The 17,847-nt window shown below is 54.0% G+C and overlaps 2 protein-coding genes across 6 annotated transcripts; both read left to right on the plus strand.

The window, feature by feature from the left end:
- Positions 2,041-6,458, plus strand: FOLR1 (folate receptor 1 (adult)). Of its 4 annotated transcripts, XM_005653647.2 has the most exons (6): positions 2,041-2,157; positions 2,969-3,146; positions 3,233-3,391; positions 5,375-5,563; positions 5,760-5,895; positions 6,028-6,458. In XM_005653647.2, the coding sequence occupies exons 3-6, from the start codon at positions 3,245-3,247 to the stop codon at positions 6,312-6,314; spliced, it is 759 nt and encodes a 252-aa protein (XP_005653704.1). In that variant the 5' UTR covers positions 2,041-2,157; positions 2,969-3,146; positions 3,233-3,244; the 3' UTR covers positions 6,315-6,458.
- On the plus strand, positions 9,540-16,460 carry FOLR1 (folate receptor 1). 2 transcript variants are annotated; one of them, NM_214311.1, is given in 5 exon segments: positions 9,540-9,607; positions 13,067-13,217; positions 14,575-14,763; positions 15,767-15,902; positions 16,047-16,459. In NM_214311.1, coding segments are annotated over 4 exon segments (750 nt in total). In that variant the 5' UTR covers positions 9,540-9,607; positions 13,067-13,073; the 3' UTR covers positions 16,328-16,459.

Genomic DNA, 17,847 nt, shown 5'->3' on the forward strand with positions numbered 1-17,847 from the left:
TTTGCTGTATTTTTTAGATTCTGCATATAAGTGATATCATAGAGTATTTGTCTTTGTCTGTCTAGCTTGCTTCACTTAACATAATACCCTCCAAGTCCATCCATGTTGTTGCAAATGACAAAATGTCATTTTTTATGGCTGAGTAGTATTCCATTACACACATATACTCACACACACACCCCACATCTTCTTTATCCATTTAGTTCTCGATGGACACTAAGGTTACTTTCATAGCTTGGTAATTATAAACAATGCTGCCACGAATATTGGCACGCATGAATCTTTTTGAATTAGTGTTTTTGTTTTTTTCAGATGTATACCCAGGAGAGGAATTACTCGGTCATATGCTAGTTCTATTTTCAATTTTTTGAGAAACCTCCATACAGTTTTCCAAAGTGGCTACACAATTTACATTGCCACCAAAGGGAATGAGGGTTCCTTTTTCTCTGTATCTTCATCAACATTTGCTACTTGTGTTTTTTGATGGCCATTCTGATAGGTGTGAGGTGATACCTCACTGTGGTTTTGATTTATATTCCCTGAGGATTAGTGAGGCTGAGCATCTTTTCAAGGGCCGTCTGCATGTTTCCTTTAAAGAAACGTCTGTTGAGGTCTTTTGCTCATTTTTCAGGCTGGTTGTTTGTTTTGTTCATGTGAAACTGTATGAGCTCTTTCTATATTTTGGATATTAATTTCTTATCAGTCATATCATTTGCAAATATCTTCTCCCATTCAGTAGGATGTCCTTTTATTTTATTGAAATGAAACCTTCCCTGTGCAAAAGCTTTTAAGTTTAGCTCCGATTTGTTTATTCTTGATTTTTTTTTTCTTTCGCTTTAGGTGACAGATTCAAAACAATATTGCTGTGACTTACGTCACAGAGTATTAAGCCTGTGTTTTCCTCTTAAGAGTTTCATGGTTTCTGGTCTTACATTTAGGTCTTTCATCCATTTTGAGTTTTTTTTTTTTTTCTTTCTTTAGGGCTGTACCTGTGGCATACGGAAGTTTTCAGGCTAGGGGTCGAATCTGAGCTGCAGCTGCCAGCCTAGACTGCAGTTCACAGCAACACTAGATCCTTTTTTTTTTTGTCTTTTTGCCTTTCCTAGGGCCGCTCCCGCGGCACATGGAGGTTCCCAGGCTAGGGGTTGAATCGGAGCTGCATCCGCTGGCCTACACCAGAGCCACAGCAACGAGGGGTCTGAGCCACGTCTGCGACCCACACCACAGCTCACGGCAACACTGGATCCTTAACCCACTGAGCAAGGCCAGGGCTCAAACCTGCAACCTCATGGTTCCTAGTTGGATTCGTTAACCCCTGAGCCACGACAGCAACTCCCAACACCAGATCCTTAACTCACTGAGCAAGGCCAGGGATTGAACCTGCGTCCTCATGCATACTAGTTGAGTTCATTACTCCTGAGCCACAACAGGAATTCCTTGAGTTTCTTTTCATATATTGTGTTAGACAATGTTCCAATTTCATTCTTTTACATGCAGCTGTCCAATTTTCCCAGCACTACTTATTGAGGAGGCTGTGTTTTTTTTTGTTTGTTTTTGTTTGTTTTCCTTCTCAGGGCCGCACCTGCAGCATATGGAGGTTCCCAGGGTAGGGGTCCAATGGGAGCTCTTGCTGCCAGCCTACACCACAGCCACAACAATGGAGGATCCAAGCCACATCTGCGACCTACACCACAGCTCGTGACAAATGCCGGATCCTTAACCCACTGAGCGAGGCCAGGGATCCAACCTGCAACCTCTTGGTTCCTAGTCGGACTGGTTTCCGCTGCGCTGTGACTTGACTTGACCGGAGAGACTGTTTTTTCTACAGCGTCTCCTCCTGCCTCTCTTTTGTTGTGGTGTAATTGACCAGAAATGCACACACCTTCCTTCTCTCACTTAACAATACACTTGGAAAGTTTTGCATTTTCATTTATCAAGGGCCTTCTCATTCTTTTTCACCAGGTTAAATCTCATGGGGTGTAGGACTATATTTCTTTAACTGGCCTGAAACTGAAAGACAAGCTGTTTCCTAGACAAAGACGCGGCCTGCCCTGACAGAGGCCGGGTCAGGATGACTTAGAAAAGGGTGTGACGAGTCAGGGAGACACTGCTTCCGAGTGGGCCTCCAGGTGGGCCTCCAGGAGGGCCGAGGCAGAGGTAAGGGCAGGACCGGGAGGAAAGGTGCGGATGGGAGGTAGGAGGTGAGAAGCAAGGTAGGGCTCCCCTGGTCTCCGGGGATCCTGCTTTCTCTGCGGACTCTGGCTCTGGTGCCCCCACCCCCACAGCTCGGGCTCAGTTTCTCCTCCATGTGACCCTGACCCCCCGGCCTCCGCTTTGTCTAGGCCTGGCTCTGCCCTGGGAACTTCCCAAGACCCCTCCGTGGGGGTGGGAAGATGCAGGGGCTGGGGGCTGCCCCTGGGGATCTGCGCTCTCACGGGCTTTCCACATACCCCTCCCCCTCCTCCAGGCTCCCCTGGCATGTGGTCCAGGACCTTAAGCAAGAACCCAATGGCTGAATGGCCTTCACATCGCCCCCCCCCCCCAACCCCCGCCCCGTCAGCTTCCCTGTCTGCCTCACCAGCCAGTCTCTGGGTACCTAAACCTAAGCTGCCTTGGGCTGGCGGGAGGGCTGAGGAAGCAGAAGCAGAGGCCGGCCAGCGCCCCTCCTCTCAGTCTGCAACCCCATCAGCAGCTCAGCAGAGGTCAGCCGGTGGTTCCTCTTTTTTTTTTGCTATGGAACTTCTACAGCTAGGAGTTGAATCGGAGCTACAGCCACCAGCCTACACCACTGCCACGGCAACGCCAGATCCAAGCCGCATCTATGACCTGCACCACAGCTCAGGGCAACGCCAGATCCTTAACCCACGGAGCGAGGCCAGGGATCACACCCGCATCCTCATGGATACTAGTGTGGTTTGTTAACCACTGAGTCACGAAGGGAACTCCCTCTGTGGTTCCTCTTATGCAGGAGCCTCTGCCTGTGGGTGAAGCACTGGCTGGCGAACTCCGGAAGGGGAGGTCCGGAGAGGTGGTGCCTCCCCCCGCAGCAAAGCTCAGACTGCACTGTCCTCAGGTGGCAGTGGTGTCCTACCACTTGGCACAGACCTCCACGGGCCCTTCATCGCTTGGCTCCACTGTGCTGTGGGGTAAGCGGCGCGGGGAGGGACGACGATCTGGGCTTGGAAGGGAAACAGGAAATCTGGCCAAGAAGCTTACGGCAGCTTTCTGGCAGAAGTGGATCAACATGGCCTGGCGGCTGACGCTCTTCGTGCTCCTGGGTTTGGTGGCTGCTGTGGGGGGCGCCCGGGCCAAGTCGGACATGCTCAATGTCTGCATGGATGCCAAGCACCACAAGCCAAAGCCAAGCCCGGAGGACAAGCTGCACGACCAGGTGAGGAGGGAGAAGGGCCTGGGGTTGGGGAGGGGGCTGGCCCCCAAAAGGGAAGAAGGCAGGGGGTTGGAAAGAGCAGCTTTGGGGGTGATGGAGGCAGGAGGGTGGCTGAGGTGATCTTGGTGGCCCTCTCCCAGGAGGCCACCACGGCGACACTAACGCGGGGACTATTGATCAAGCACCCACTACGGGCCAAGTGTTTTCCTCCCATCTTGTTGGTAAATATGCCCAAAGCGCTTGACAAATGAGGACACTGGCCAGAGAGTGCACAGGGACACGTGGGAACAGAGGCTGGGGATAGGCAGGCGCCAGGAGAGGGGCTGGTGGCACCTTTCCCAACTTTCATGCTGTGCCAGTCCACGGAGCTCAAAGTCCAGGTAGAAGAAGAGGCAGGTCCCTCACGGTCATGATGCAACAAGTATCTACCCACAGGCCAGGTCCCCACCCCCATCAGGTTCTGAAGAGTCAGTGACACGTCAGACAGGCTGCGAGGACCTCCAAGGAGGGCCACTGGCCTGGGCCATGGAGGCTGAGTAAGAGTTTTCCAGGAAGACAAAGCAGGAAAAGGCAGCCTGGCAGAGGACAGCAGGTCCTCGGACGAGGGGTGACAGCACGAGCAGTGGCAAGTCTAGTGTGGCCAGAGCCAAGGATGCTGCTACCATGGAGAAGGGGAGGAGAAGCCTGGGTTCCCGTTTCATAGGGAGGGCCCCTGAAGCAGCCAGGGAATCTGGGCTTCAAGTCGAACCCCAGGCTCATCAGAAATGAGGCTCTTTCATTCTCTCTGGTCCCCTCGTCTGCTCCGCACCAGTCTTTACATTGCCGGGGGGCCGGGGTATGCCCAGGGCAATGCTGTGTGGCACAGGCTGCCTCCAGGGGCTCCAAGCCAAGAGAGGGAAGTCCAGCAGCCCTTGACCTCTGAGTCATTTCCCACAGTTCATTTGTTCTGGGGGTGTGTGTGTGTGTATGTGTTAAAATAACTATAACATAAAATTCACCATGTAAGCATTTCTAAGTGTACCGTTTGTGCCATTAGGCAGATGCACACTGCCATGCAAACATCACCTCCATCCATTTCTAGAACATTTTCATCTTCCAAAACGGAAAGTCTGTACCCACCGCTTCATTTTTAGAACGTTTTAAGTTCTAAGGGGGGCTTTAAAGAACCCTCCACAGCACTTCTTTGCCAAGAGATGGTGCAGATTTGAGGGAGAGAGGTGACTGTAATTCTGAGGGGTGTAGGTTGGAAGGGAGTGGCTGTTTCTGCTGAGCCCCTATAGGCCAGGAAGTGCTTTTTAAAAAAATGTTTACTTTTTGCATTTTTGGGGGGGGGGGCATGCAAGCAGAAGTTCCTGAGCCAAGGATTGAACCCATGCCACAGCAGTGACACCACCAGATCCTTACCGGATTCTCAACCATTAGGCCATCCGGGAACTCTGCTTTTTTATTTTTTATTTTATGCTATTTTAAAAATTTTTGGCTGCACCCACGGCAGGCAAAGTTCCCAGGCTAGGGATCAAACCCTAGCCACAGCAGTGACAACACTGGATCCTTAACCTGCTAAGCCACCAGGGAACTCCTATAGGCCAGGAAGTGCTTTTCGTTATGTTAATTAACTCTTTCAGGTCAGGGATCAGGTGCATGGGGTCTTGCAGGGGATCAAGAGTTGAGGACCTGCAAGATGAGTACCGTAAATCTCCTAGATAAAGCGAAATCAATTGGTGAACGGTTTAGAGATGTACGGAGAATGACGGCTCCCCCAGGTGATGGGTTCCCAGTTCTCCCACGTCCCCTGTGTGACTCTCTGTTCAAAGTCAATATTATAACTGCCTCTACCCCAAAACGAGGGCTCCTCAAGGCCGGGCTTAGAGGCCGCCTCCCCAGCCAGTGTTCCTCTGGGTGACCTACCCGAGGCCCAGGAGCCAGCATGTAGTGGTGACAGCTGTGGTGCGGGAAGGACTTAATCTCGGTGTCGTCCCCTCCCAGTGCAGCCCCTGGAGGAAGAACTCCTGCTGCTCAGTCAACACCAGCCTAGAAGCCCATAAAGACATCTCCTACCTGTACAGATTCAACTGGGACCACTGCGGCAAGATGGAGCCGGCCTGCAAGCGCCACTTCATTCAAGACACCTGTCTCTATGAGTGCTCGCCCAACCTGGGGCCCTGGATCCAGGAGGTATAGACATTGTCCCCACAAGCACGAGCCTCAGCAGAGGGCACGACCCACCAGCCACTGGCCCGCTGGGCGTGGCCCAGGAATTCTGATCTGAGGGTGGTAGAGGCATCTCTTCTCCTGCAGCCCCGGACCCTGTCAAGGCTGCAGCAGCTGAGACCCTGGGCTGACAGCAGCCCCCTGCCCCCCTCCCACCCAGGTGAACCAGAAGTGGCGCAGAGAGCGGATCCTGAACGTGCCCCTCTGCAAAGAGGACTGTCAGATCTGGTGGGAAGACTGCCGCACCTCCTACACCTGCAAGAGCAACTGGCACAAGGGCTGGAACTGGACCTCAGGTGAGGGCCTGGGCGGGAGCTGGGTGGAGGCGGGGTGTGGATGGAATAGATGGAGACGAGGGGCTGTGGGGGCTGGTGGAACCAGAGAAGGTTCTGGATCCAGAGGCCAAAAGCCATGCATCCTCCCCACAGGGTATAACCAGTGCCCAGTGAGCGCCGCCTGCCACCGCTTCGACTTCTACTTCCCCACGCCCGCTGCCCTGTGCAACGAGATCTGGAGCCACTCCTTTGAAGTCAGCAGCTACAGCCGGGGCAGCGGCCGCTGCATCCAGATGTGGTTCGACCCGGCCCAGGGCAACCCCAACGAGGCGGTGGCGAGATACTATGCAGAGAATGGGGATGCTGGGGCCGTGGCCCAGGGGATCGGGCCTCTCCTGACCAACTTGACGGAGATGGTGAAACACTGGGTCACCGGCTAAGCTGTTCCCCCGCCGACCTCTGCTTTCCGCCCACACCCCCTGGGTTACTCTCCGGGTGGCCTCAGCACCCCGGTCATTGGCTCCTGATCTAAGATCCGATGGGGAGCCTCTGATGGCCTCTTCCAATACAATATCCACGTGTGCCCTGTGTGTTATGAATGGTTGGGGAGTGAGCCGGTGAGGGGCGGGCGGCCTGCCTCGTTGCTTCATCTTTCCTGTTGAGAGGTCCCGCGAAGGACTGGGATTAGCTTGGAGTTCACCAGTAAGCAGGGGGTGGGAGTTGATCCTTGAACCTGGGGCTCTTACTTCTTCACCGGCCTCCTTCCTCACGACCCCGCCTGCACAAGAGGATGAGGGGACTGGGGAGAGGCTGGGGGTTATAAGTCCCCTGAAAATGTCTTTCCCTTTCCTTCCCTTACTAGACGTGGGATGGGGTGCAGATCCTGCTGAGCAGATTCCAAGGATCAACACTTGGGGTGTCTCTATTACTTTATTTTATTTTGTCTTTTTAGGGCAGCACCAGTGGCCTATGGAAGTTCCCAGTTTAGGGGGCTGAATTGGAGCTGTAGCTGCCAGCCGATGCCACAGCCACAGCAATGCCAGATCCAAGCCACATCTGTAACCCACCCCACAGCTCATGGCAATGCCAGACCCTTAACCCACTGAGCGAGGCCAGGGATCGAACCCTCATCCTCACAGATCCTAGTCAGTTTTGTTATCGCTGAGCCATGAAAGCAACTCCTCTATTTGTTTAAATGACAAATAATTCTACTATGAAGGATTACTAGAATGCTGTAGCACAGAATTCTGGAAAAGGGATTGCTGGCTCAAGGAGTATTTGGATTCATCATTTTGATAGTTACAACTTTCCATATTGATCTACAGAGATCTAGTTCATTCTTTTTCATTGCTGAGCAATATTCCATTCTATGTACATATCACTTTAATTCAGTCACCTGCTGATCGATTTCTGAGGGAGGGAGGCTCTTTGATGGCCTTGACTTTTTTTGAAAAGCACGGACTGGCGGTTTTGCTGAATAACTCTCCTTTGGGGGGTTATCTATTTCCTCATCAGACTGAGGTTCTGCATTTTTGATACAAATATCCCCAAAGCAGGACCAGGTCCTTTTGATGCATCATGACAAGGAGCTTGCTGTTAAGGGTTTCCCATTGCTGGTGATGTCATCTTTGGGTTGAGACTGGGTCGGCCTGGTTTCTCCACTACTCCCCCCGGCTGTGTAATTAATAAGTACGTGGAAGAGAGACACTCAAAAAACTGCAGACCCTCACCTGGAGTTTACTGAGTGAAAACAAACACCAAAAATGTATGATTATGTGGCATCCCCTCACCAATTCTTTCATGCCTCTCCATGGCATCTGCTGGAAAAACCAAACTTCTTCAGCAGCATGGAAAGCCCCCCTCCTCCACTTGGATATGTCAAATAATCTACCCCCCCCCCACATGAGCCCCTTTCACGCTTCTCACTTGGGGGCTTTTGCTCCAGCAAGGGCCCTCTCCCGGTTTCTGGAATGTTCGTGGATACTTTGCAGCCTGGCTCTCTGTACCCACTTAGATTTCTTTGTTCTATTTGGCTTTTTCGGGCAGCACCCACGGTACATGGAAGTTCCCAGGCTGGGGGGCAACTCGGAGCCACAGCTCATGGCAGCACCAGATCCTTAACCCACTGTGCAAGGCCAGGGATTGAACCTGCATCTTCATGGATACTAGTGGGAATTGTTTCTGCTGCACCACAACGGGAACTCGCCGCTTAGATTTCAACCTACAATTCATGCCCCACTAAAGTGACTCCTGACCATCCAACCCAAAGCAATCACCCAGGCGCTTTCTTACCGCATCGCCCAGGTCCTCTTGGACCACTCTCTGTCTCTCTCCTGTATTTACGGCCTGACTTTTCCCTGACAGAGCACACACGTGTGAAAGCAGAGGCCGTGTCCACATCGCTTGTGCCAGATCCCCCGGGCCTGGCCCCGGGGGGGGTGCTCGGGAAGGGGAGGAATCCAGGCACGTGTGTGGTCGGTCACCAGATAGGCGCCTTGTGAGCAGCCGATGGGCTGGCGGGGGCCAGGGAGGGGACCAAGGACTTGCACCATCTAGTGGGGGCAGAGGGACATGAGGCGTGTCACTCCCAGACCACAGTCCTGAGGGTTTGTCTCCAGGGAGCTGTGCGGTGTCGCTCCCCGCAGCCTGGAGGGTCAGGGAAGCCTCTTCTAGAGCTTCACGTTCGCCGAGCAGACCAGACGGGAGGAGCGGCTCTCCATGGAGAAGTTTCAGGAAATGCAAAGGCTTTGAGGTGCCAAAAGCACAAACCAAATTTCCAGGCGGCTAGGACAGTTTAGAGGGCAAGGCCAGGCAATGAGGCCAGAGGAGAAACACTGGATCTGCAACCCTCAGACTGGTGCCCCTCACAGCGCCCTCCCTTCCTTGTGGAAGAAGCCAGGATTGGAGTTCCCACTGTGGAAACGAACCTGACTAGTATCCATGAGGACGTGGGTTCAATCCCTGGCCTTGCTCAGGGGGTTAAGGATCCAGCGTTGCCGTGAGCTGTAGTGTAGGTTGCAGAGGTGACTTGGATCCCGCGTGGCTGTGGCTCTGGTGTAGGCCGGCGGCTGCAGCTCTGATTAGACCCCTGGCTGGGAACTTCCATATGCCGTGGGTGTGGCTGTAAAAAAAAAAAAAAGCAGCAGCCAGACTTGGAATGAGACTCAGCTCGGAGCCCCAGCCCCTCTGTTGTCATTGTCTGGTCACAAGACAGGCTTCGAACTGGGGTTCACAAGGATGCCGACAGCTGACGTGGCTGGTATGAAGCTTTCAGTCTGGGCAGATACCCTCGGGATCGGCTCCACGGTGGGTGCTTGACTGACTGTGTCCCTCCCTGGTGGCCAGATGGCCTGAGCCCTTGAGGGATGAGCCTCAACAAGGGCCGGGAACCTCGTGGATTAGATTCCACCTCCAATGCACCTCCCACTTGCGGGTCATTCCTTCTGAAGCCCTGAGGTTCCAGGAGCCTGATGCAGGCACCAACCTCACTGCTGCCGTGGAGAAGCTGTGAGGCTCAGGTTGTGATCCCCCCAGGGCGGGGGTGGGGGATGGGGGACAGGGGCAGGTCCCATCAGGAAGAGCATCAGGAGGAATGCTTTGGGGGCACGCCTAGAGAGCGGGTCATGTTTCTCCAACCAGGAGGGGGCTGAGCTGGGCTGGCAAAGGATGAGGGAGTCCAGGAGTTCCAGCAAGCTCGACCTGCTTAACCCTCCCAGCCGGTCACAGGATTCAGGTATGGCTTCCTCCCGGGGAGAGGGAGAGCAGGGCGCAAGCGGAGGGGCCCCCGGCAGTCAATTTCTTTTTTTTTTTTTTTGTCTTTTTAGGGCCACACCTGTGGCATATGGAGGTTCCCAGGCTAGGGGTCCAATTAGAGCTACAGCCACAAGCCTATACCATAGCCACGGCCACACCAGATCCAAGCCGCGTCTGCAACCTATACTGCAGCTCTCAGCAATGCCAGATCCTTAACCCACTGAGCGAGGCCAGGGATCGAATCCCATCCTCATGGATACTAGTCATATTTTTAACCCACTGAGCCACAAGCAGAGCTCCCATCCTGGGAGTCAATTTCTTTGCAAGCCCTTTAGGGCTTTCCTTCGTAGCTGATTCTTGTCCAGTGATTCAGCTGCCTCCTCTGGCTCCCAGTTCCCCTGCCGCTTCCTGGGCTCAGACCTATGGCCTTTCCAAGGGTATGGAGGCCCCGCAGTCCTTAAACTTCACTGCCATCCCTGGGCTGACGGCACCCACATCCAACGTGGGCCCTGCCCCTGACCTTTCATCTCTACAACCACCTCCCCCCACCCCAGGCTGCACCTGCGGAACTAACCATTCCCTCCTGCCTGAATTTGCTCCTTCCTCCCCTCGCTTCCCATCAGTGGTACCAGCCTGGTCTCAGAGGGTGAAAAAAGAAAGGCTTCTGCTTCTGGCTGGGTAGGAGCAGTGGGAGGAGCCTAAATGAGAGAAGACTCTTGGCTGCTGGAGAAAGGGGTACCTGCATGGGTGGGTGAGGGCGTGGGGGATGGGAGGGCAGTTGGACTCCTGGAACCGCTGAGACTCTGGCCATCTGAAAATCGGATTTTATAGCTGGAGGTGGGCGATGCCTGAGGCTGAGGGAGCAATGCCCGAGGGTGAAGGCGTGGTGGCTCTGTACTTGGGGGTATGGAGCTCCATGTGCTCTATGGCTGCCTGGAAGCCTGGAAACCCGCGTTGCAGCCCCGGCCCTGCAATGAGCCCTCCCTGTCCTGATTCTCTGGATCTCACGCTCTTCGTCTGTGTAACAGGATGGGGGTGTGGGAAGCGGACCAGGTTATTTTAAAGGATCCCAGCAATGCAGGCGGCAAGGTTTTCTCAGACCTGAATTTGGGGGAGCAAATAGAGGAAGTGGGGCCGGGGACTGGTCTTCAGCCTCACCAGTCCCCAGTCCCTCCCACCCGCCACCTCCACGGGGGCCTGGCCGGTGCCCATGTGCAATAATGAACTCCTGAGTGGCCTTTGTCCTACCGTAAATGCCTCTCCCGGGCCACATGCCCACTGCCTGCACTGCGTCGCCTAGGTCACTAAGCCCCTTCGGTCCCCTAGAGTGAGGCAAGAGGGACTGCAGAGCAAAGCAGAAGCCTGAGCCACACCAAGCGCCTCCTTCTCTCCCAGGTAGGCCACTCTCCACCCCCCAGCAAGTGTTAAAGGATTTGAACTGGGAGGTGGGGGGTGGGGGAGGGGTTCACCGCCTAAAGGCTGGGAATGCGGAAGTGGAGACAGATGAGACCCTGCCCAAGGTTAAGCTCCAAGTTAATATCCATCCTTGAACGAGGACCCAGGACCCTTGGCTTTCAGCACTGCACTGAGCTCTCAGTGCTTGAAGTCTGGGACCCGGGGGGAATGTGCGTGTGTGTGCTGAGCGTTGGGGCGGGGGGTCATAGCTGGACAAGGAAGGCAGGGAATGACATGCAGGCACGGATGCAGTGGAGGGGAGGAGAAAGCTCTAGAAAGCAGCCACAGCAAGAAAAACCACTGACTGACGGCTGAGACCCGGCTGTGCTCCCCCAGGGCTCTGGGCGGGTCACCCCTGCGAGAGCCTCCGCACAGCCAAGGTGCAGGGGACCAAAGGTGAAGGAGCTCTGGCCGTGAGGGTCCCAAGTCGGACTTGGGTGGCCCCCGCCATGTGACCTGGGGCACGTCCCTCAACCCGGGCCTGGTTGGCCAGCATTTGCTGGGGGGGTGCCCCTACATTTAATCCTCAGAAGCGGAAGCTAAGCCTCAGGATGCTGTGAGTTCTTTTCCCCCAAGGTCAAGCAGGAGGGAGAGTGTGAGGGCTGAGATCGCAAACGGCGTGCGCTCTAAACTGCTAGACTTGGTTTCCCCAAAGGAGCCTCATCTTGCATCACCTGGCATTGCCGGGAGGACAGGCTTGTGCTGTGCGCTTGGAGATCAGTGAGTGGCGGGGTCAAGGGAGAGACGATTGGGTCCTGAAATGAGTGAATTAGCAAATGAATGAGCACCTGAACCCTGGAGAAGAACAGGAGAAAAAGAATGTAGACCTGTGTGGGTGTATACATGGGTGTATACATGACTGGGTCACTTTGCTGTACTGTAGGAAATTGACAGAACACTGTAAACCAGCTATAATGGAAAAAATAAAAATCGTTCTGTAAAAATCCGACTTGAGAAGTAACCTGAGGTTATTACAGTTTGTATTTATCCCATCAACGTAACTATTTCCCCAGAACGGAATGTGTGCTTGACTGTTGAGTGCATGCGACTTGGGTCCCCTTATTTTGCATGGCCTTTTTTTTTTTTTTTTTTTTTTTTGGTCTTTTTAGGGCCAGACCCGCAGCACATGGAGAGTCCCAGGCTAGGGGTCTAATCGGAGCTACAGCCACGGCCTACGCCAGAGCCACAGCAACGCGGGATCCAAGTCACCTCTGCAACCTACACCACAGCTCACAGCAATGCTGGATCCTTAACTCACTGAGCAAGGCCAGGGATCGAACCCTCAACCTCATGGTTCCTCGTCGGATTCATTTTGGTTGTGCCACAACAGGAACTCCCTGTTGTGCGTTTTTTAAGTCAACAAAATCTTTTTTCTTTCTCTTCTTTTTTTTTCCTTTTAACAAAAATTATCTCAATCTTTTTTCTTCCCCCTAGGGCTGCAAGTGTGGCATGTGGAATCTCCCAGGCTACGAGTCGAATTGGAGCTACGGCTGCCAGCCTACACCATAGCCACAGCAACACAGGATCTGAGCTGCATCGGCGACCTACACCTACACCACAACTCAGGACAACGCCAGATCCTTAACCCACTGAGCGAAGCCAGGGATCGAACCCACATCCTCATGGATACTAGTCAGGTTCATTACCACTGAGCCACAATGGGAACTCCAAGTCAACAAACTCTTAAAAGTTTTAAGTTCTGAAGCATTTGTCTCCAAGGATTTCATTCATGAGTGTGTGAACCTCAGGCAATCTCCTAGCTGTTTCTGCGTTTTGTTGAGCCTCATGGTGGGGAAGCCAGGAGACCCCAGTCAGAGACTAGCCTGGAAGGTGGTCTTATCTCAACCTTCCCTCGGGCTGGGAAGCTTAGGGTGTAGACACCCGCCCTAGGCTCCACCCACCTAAGGCTCTTTTTTCAATACCTCAAGGACCCACCTCCGCATTCTCCCATTCCTGCTGCTTTTGACCACAGCTCTTTCTGCAGGACAAGCATGGCCCTTGGGAGAGCACGGCTGCTGCTGCTCTTGGTGTGTGTGGCTGTCACATGGGCGGCCCGGCCTGATCTCCTCAACATCTGCATGGACGCCAAGCACCACAAGACCAAGCCAGGCCCGGAAGATGGCCTGCATGAGCAGGTGGGCCAAGGGGTGGGGGTCTGGGGAGGCGGGCAGCACTGCCTCCAGAAACATCTACCCCTCCTGGGGGGTGGCAGGGGGCCCCTCAGTGGATCTTCAATTTGGGCTGATCTGGCAACTCTTTAACCCCTGCTTTTAACCTTGCTGAGAGCTTAGCTTCTCGGTGGGGGGTGGGGAGCGTTCCTTGTTAATTCAAACCGGGGAGCAGGCCCTGGGGGTCGATTCTGATTTTCGAGTGTACACTGGGGTTGACTCTGCAAGGATCTGAGAGGAGAAAGAATACACAGCACGGGGCTGCTTCTTTTCTGCCGGCCCCAAACAGCTCAGGGAAAGGGGGCCTCTCACAATGAGGCTGCGGGCGAGGCAGACGCGTCCACTGGGGCTCTTGACCCTAGTGCACCTGAGGTCTCCCATGGGACAACTACGTTGCCACGATCCCTTCAATTTCCTGAACTGATTTAAATGTGGGGTTTTTTTTTGTTTTTTTTGTTTTTTTTTTCCTGCTTTTTAGGGCCGCATCTGCGGCATATGGAGGTTCCCAGCTTAGGGGTCTAATCGGAGCTTCAGCCGCCGGCCTCCACCACAGCCACTGCCATGCCAGATCCAAGCCGTGTCCACGACCTACACCACAGCTCTCGGCAACGCTGGATCCTTAACCCACGGAGCAAGGCCAGGGATCCAACCCGCACCCGCATGGTTCCTAGGCGGATTCGTTTTTGCTGCGCCGCGATGGGAACTCCCACTTGGATACTTTTGAGTAGCCTTGCTTTGCCCTCTTCAGCCTATGTGTGTATTTTTAGAAAGTATACATCTTAATATTGGACTTTTAGACTAATTCTAGGCCGTGGGTTTTCACTCACTCAGTAAGAGGACGCAGAGGATTTCTGCAAGGAGCACTCTTCCGGGGTTCAAGTTTATTTAACTTGTTTCCTCAGCCCCAGGTCTCCGTCACCTTCTCAGAGAGGCTTAATCGGACCGATCTAGAAAACGGCAATTCCCTATTCTGATCTTGCTTTGGTTTTTCTGTTTGTTTTCCCCCCAAAGCCATTATCTGGTGATAAGTTTTCACTGTGATTTCTGGTTCCTAGAAAAATGCCTGGGTTAGAGAAAGTAGGAGCTCCATAAAGAGTTGAATGAATGACGTTATAATGACTGCATTTCCGGGCGGGGGCTCCCTCCTGGGATCCCACAGTATTGGAGACTTTTCTCCTCCAAAGAGGGTCCCCCCCAGAGCAAGCGTCTCCCTGGACACTCTGTGCTGGGGAATCGAGGACTTAAAAGGGGAGAGGCTGCGTGATGGAATATTCGGGTTGTGCTGGGTATGCAACTTCTTAATCCTGGTGTCGTCCCCTCCCAGTGCAGCCCCTGGGAGATGAACGCCTGCTGCTCGGTCAACACCAGCCAAGAAGCCCATAACGACATCTCCTACCTGTACAAATTCAACTGGGAGCACTGCGGCAAGATGAAGCCGGCCTGCAAGCGCCACTTCATTCAAGACACCTGTCTCTATGAGTGCTCGCCCAACCTGGGGCCCTGGATCCAGGAGGTACAGACACCGTCCCCACAAGCACGAGCCTCAGCAGAGGGCACAAGCCCCAGCCACCGGCCCGCTGGGCGTGGCCCAGGAATTCTGGTCTGAGGGTGGCAGTGGAAACAGCTCTTTCGCCCCCTTCCTGCCTGCCCATTCCTGTTCCCCTCTTTAAAAAGAACCTAGTTAGCAGACGGACAGCCCTAGGCAATTTAACTGAACCCCTGAAGCTCTCCGGAAGAGCGGGCCTTGCCCAACCTGGGGATTCTTTTCCAAGATTCAAAGAAGAAAGAAGGCAATATTAAGTAAAGAATTAGTAGCTCTCTGCCCCCAACAGCCCCCGGAGCAATGCTGCAGGCAGATCACTCTGGCGCGATAACATCTGAAGAAAGAGTCAGCCAGTCGGCTCACAGTGGAGACCGAAGCAGAGGCCAACCTCCCGCCTGCAAGAGTCTCGGAGATTCTTGCTCCTTTTTCTCTTTGAAAACCGTCACGGCTGAGCAGGATCTTCAGAGCTGGTCTCAGGACATGAGCCTATCTTCTCCCCCAGATTACCAGCTTTTCTTTTTCTTTTTCTTTTTTGCTTTTTAGGGCCACACCCCTGGCATACGGAGGTTCCCAGGCTAGGGGTCCAATCAGAGCTGCAGCTGCCAGCCGACACCACAGTCACAGCAATGTGGGATCTGAGCCGCGTCTGTGACCTACACCACAGCTCACGGCAGCACGGGATCCTTAACCCACTGAGCAAGGCCAGGGATCGGACCTGCGCCCTCATGGATGCTAGTCAGGTTCATTTCCACTGAGCCATGATGGGAACTCCCAGGTTACCACCTTCTCTGATTAAAGCTGCTTTTCTTTCTACTGACACCTGCCCCTTGATTAGTGGCTTTTGAGTGGTGAGCAGCTGACTCGAGTTTGCTAAGAGTCGAGGCGCCACCTCTGCCCCAGCCCTGGACCCTGTAGAGGCTGCGGCTGCTGAGACCCTGGGCTGACAGCAGCCCCCTGCCCCCCTCCCACCCAGGTGAACCAGAAGTGGCGCAGAGAGCGGATCCTGAACGTGCCCCTCTGCAAAGAGGACTGTCAGAACTGGTGGGAAGACTGCCGCACCTCCTACACCTGCAAGAGCAACTGGCACGAGGGCTGGAACTGGAGCTCAGGTGAGGGCCTGGGTGGGCCGGGGTGGGAGCTGGGTGGGTGGGTGGGGGTGTGGATGGAGTAGATGGAGACAGGGGCTGTGGGGGCTGGTGGAACCAGAGAAGGTTCTGGATCCAGAGGCCAAAGGCCGTGCATCCTCCCCACAGGGTATAACCGGTGCCCCGCGAACGCCGCCTGCCACCCCTTCGACTTCTACTTCCCCACGCCTGCTGCCCTGTGCAGCCAGATCTGGAGCAACTCCTACAAACAAAGCAACTACAGCCGGGGCAGCGGCCGCTGCATCCAGATGTGGTTCGACCCGGAACAGGGCAACCCCAACGAGGTGGTGGCGAGATACTACGCCCAGATCATGAGTGGCGCTGGGCTCTCCGAGGCCTGGCCTCTCCAGTTCGGCCTGGCCCTGACGCTGCTCTGGCTGCTGAGCTGAGCTTCTGTCTTCGGAGAGCTGGACAGCCCTCCCCTGTTCGGCCCCACAACACCCAGCTCGTCAGTGCCTCGGTGGTGGTGGTGGTGGTGGTGGTGGCGGCGGGGGGGACCCTGAATAAACCAGTCACCCCACATGTGTCATGTGAGTTATTGGAATGTGAATGGATGTGATGCGGCTTCCCAGTTCCCAGTGACAGAAGCTGCTTAGACGTGGGCAGTTCCCAGCTCTGATACTTGCTATGAACTTGCCAGGGAGTGAACTATTCGAACCCAGGACACAGTCATAGCTCTCAATTTCATTTGTCACTACAGCTCTCATCTAGAGCCAGGCCCAAGGTTTTATTATGCGAAGTGGACCCAAGCCTCCCAGGGTTCCCTGTTCTGCCCTGTGCTCCGCTCTCCAGCAAAGAGAAGGGAATGGGCGTGTCCAGCAAGGGCCGGATGGATGGCGGGGAGGGGGGAAGGGGGGCCACAGGGCCCCCACCCGATGCGCAGCTCGTACCCACAAGGCACTGTGTCAGGCACTTTCTCAAGTGTCTTATATTTACTCCTGTAAGGTACAGATACTGTTGTCTGCATCTTATATCCATGGAGACAGGTTTCTAGATTAAGGAACATGGTCAAACATCCCTTGCGTAAGAGCTGAGGCGCCATCCTGGCCAATCTGGCGCCTGAGAAACTCTATCCCCTTGTGGAGTGAAGAAATAAGTGTATTTCTTTTTTTCTTTTTTCTTTTTTCTTTTTTTTTTGGTCATGCCCACAGCATGCAGAAGTTCCGGGGCCAGGGATCAAACCTGCACCACAGCAGTGACCTGAGCCGATGCAATGACAACGCTGGCTGGTTCCTTAACCCACTGCGCCACAAGGGAACTCCTGAATATGTGTATCTTAAAGGGATAAGGGACCTCAGGCCTGACCAGGGGAGCTGGGCCTGAGCTGGTCTGGCCGAGCTAGGATTAGACCCAGACCTAGACTCCTGGAGCAGGTCCCGAACCAATGATTTGGCAGATTTTTAGGCAGTGCTCCTACATTAAGCATCATTTGTAGAAGTTGGATATAAGCTGGGTTATGTTACAGTCATATAAAAAAAAGTTAAGCCTTTTTCAGTGGCTTAACTCACACTGGTTCCTTGCTTAAGCTACGGTACTTAATGTGGGTTGTTGGGGGGATTCTGCTTGTCACTTAGGGGCCCAAGCTGATGGAGGCTCTGTCTCGTCACACACCTGCATGAGACAGGAAGAGGGAACTTGGTGAATTCCAGAGAGGCTCTTCACACTTGCGCTCATCACTTATTTTGTTGGCTAAATCGAGTCATGGTCGTGACTAACGTCAGGGAGGCCAGGAAAAGACAGTCCTAGCACGTGCCTGGAAGGAGAAGGGAAGTCAGGACGTCTGTCCATGACCTAAGGACTGCTACCAAGACCTTGCGTTGCCAAGACCGTCAGCCATGGTTCTGGCACAGTCACGGTTACAAATGTGATGCTTCAGTTGGATCCTGGCAAGAAGAAGAACCAACTCTTT

This window comes from Sus scrofa, chromosome 9 (assembly GCF_000003025.6).
Source record: "Sus scrofa isolate TJ Tabasco breed Duroc chromosome 9, Sscrofa11.1, whole genome shotgun sequence".
Taxonomy (NCBI): domain Eukaryota; kingdom Metazoa; phylum Chordata; class Mammalia; order Artiodactyla; family Suidae; genus Sus; species Sus scrofa.

Excerpts from the sequence above, each read along its gene's own strand:
- FOLR1 (XM_013999144.2), top strand. The coding sequence starts at position 2,963 with ATGCAGGAGCCTCTGCCTGTGGGTGAAGCACTGGCTGGCGAACTCCGG. Across the intron at positions 3,392-5,374 it reads AGGACAAGCTGCACGACCAG|TGCAGCCCCTGGAGGAAGAA; the intron begins GTGAGGAGGGAG and ends GTCCCCTCCCAG. Across the intron at positions 5,896-6,027 it reads GGGCTGGAACTGGACCTCAG|GGTATAACCAGTGCCCAGTG; the intron begins GTGAGGGCCTGG and ends TCCTCCCCACAG.
- FOLR1 (XM_013999190.2), top strand. The coding sequence starts at position 13,074 with ATGGCCCTTGGGAGAGCACGGCTGCTGCTGCTCTTGGTGTGTGTGGCT. Across the intron at positions 13,218-14,574 it reads AAGATGGCCTGCATGAGCAG|TGCAGCCCCTGGGAGATGAA; the intron begins GTGGGCCAAGGG and ends GTCCCCTCCCAG. Across the intron at positions 14,764-15,766 it reads TGGGGCCCTGGATCCAGGAG|GTGAACCAGAAGTGGCGCAG; the intron begins GTACAGACACCG and ends CCTCCCACCCAG.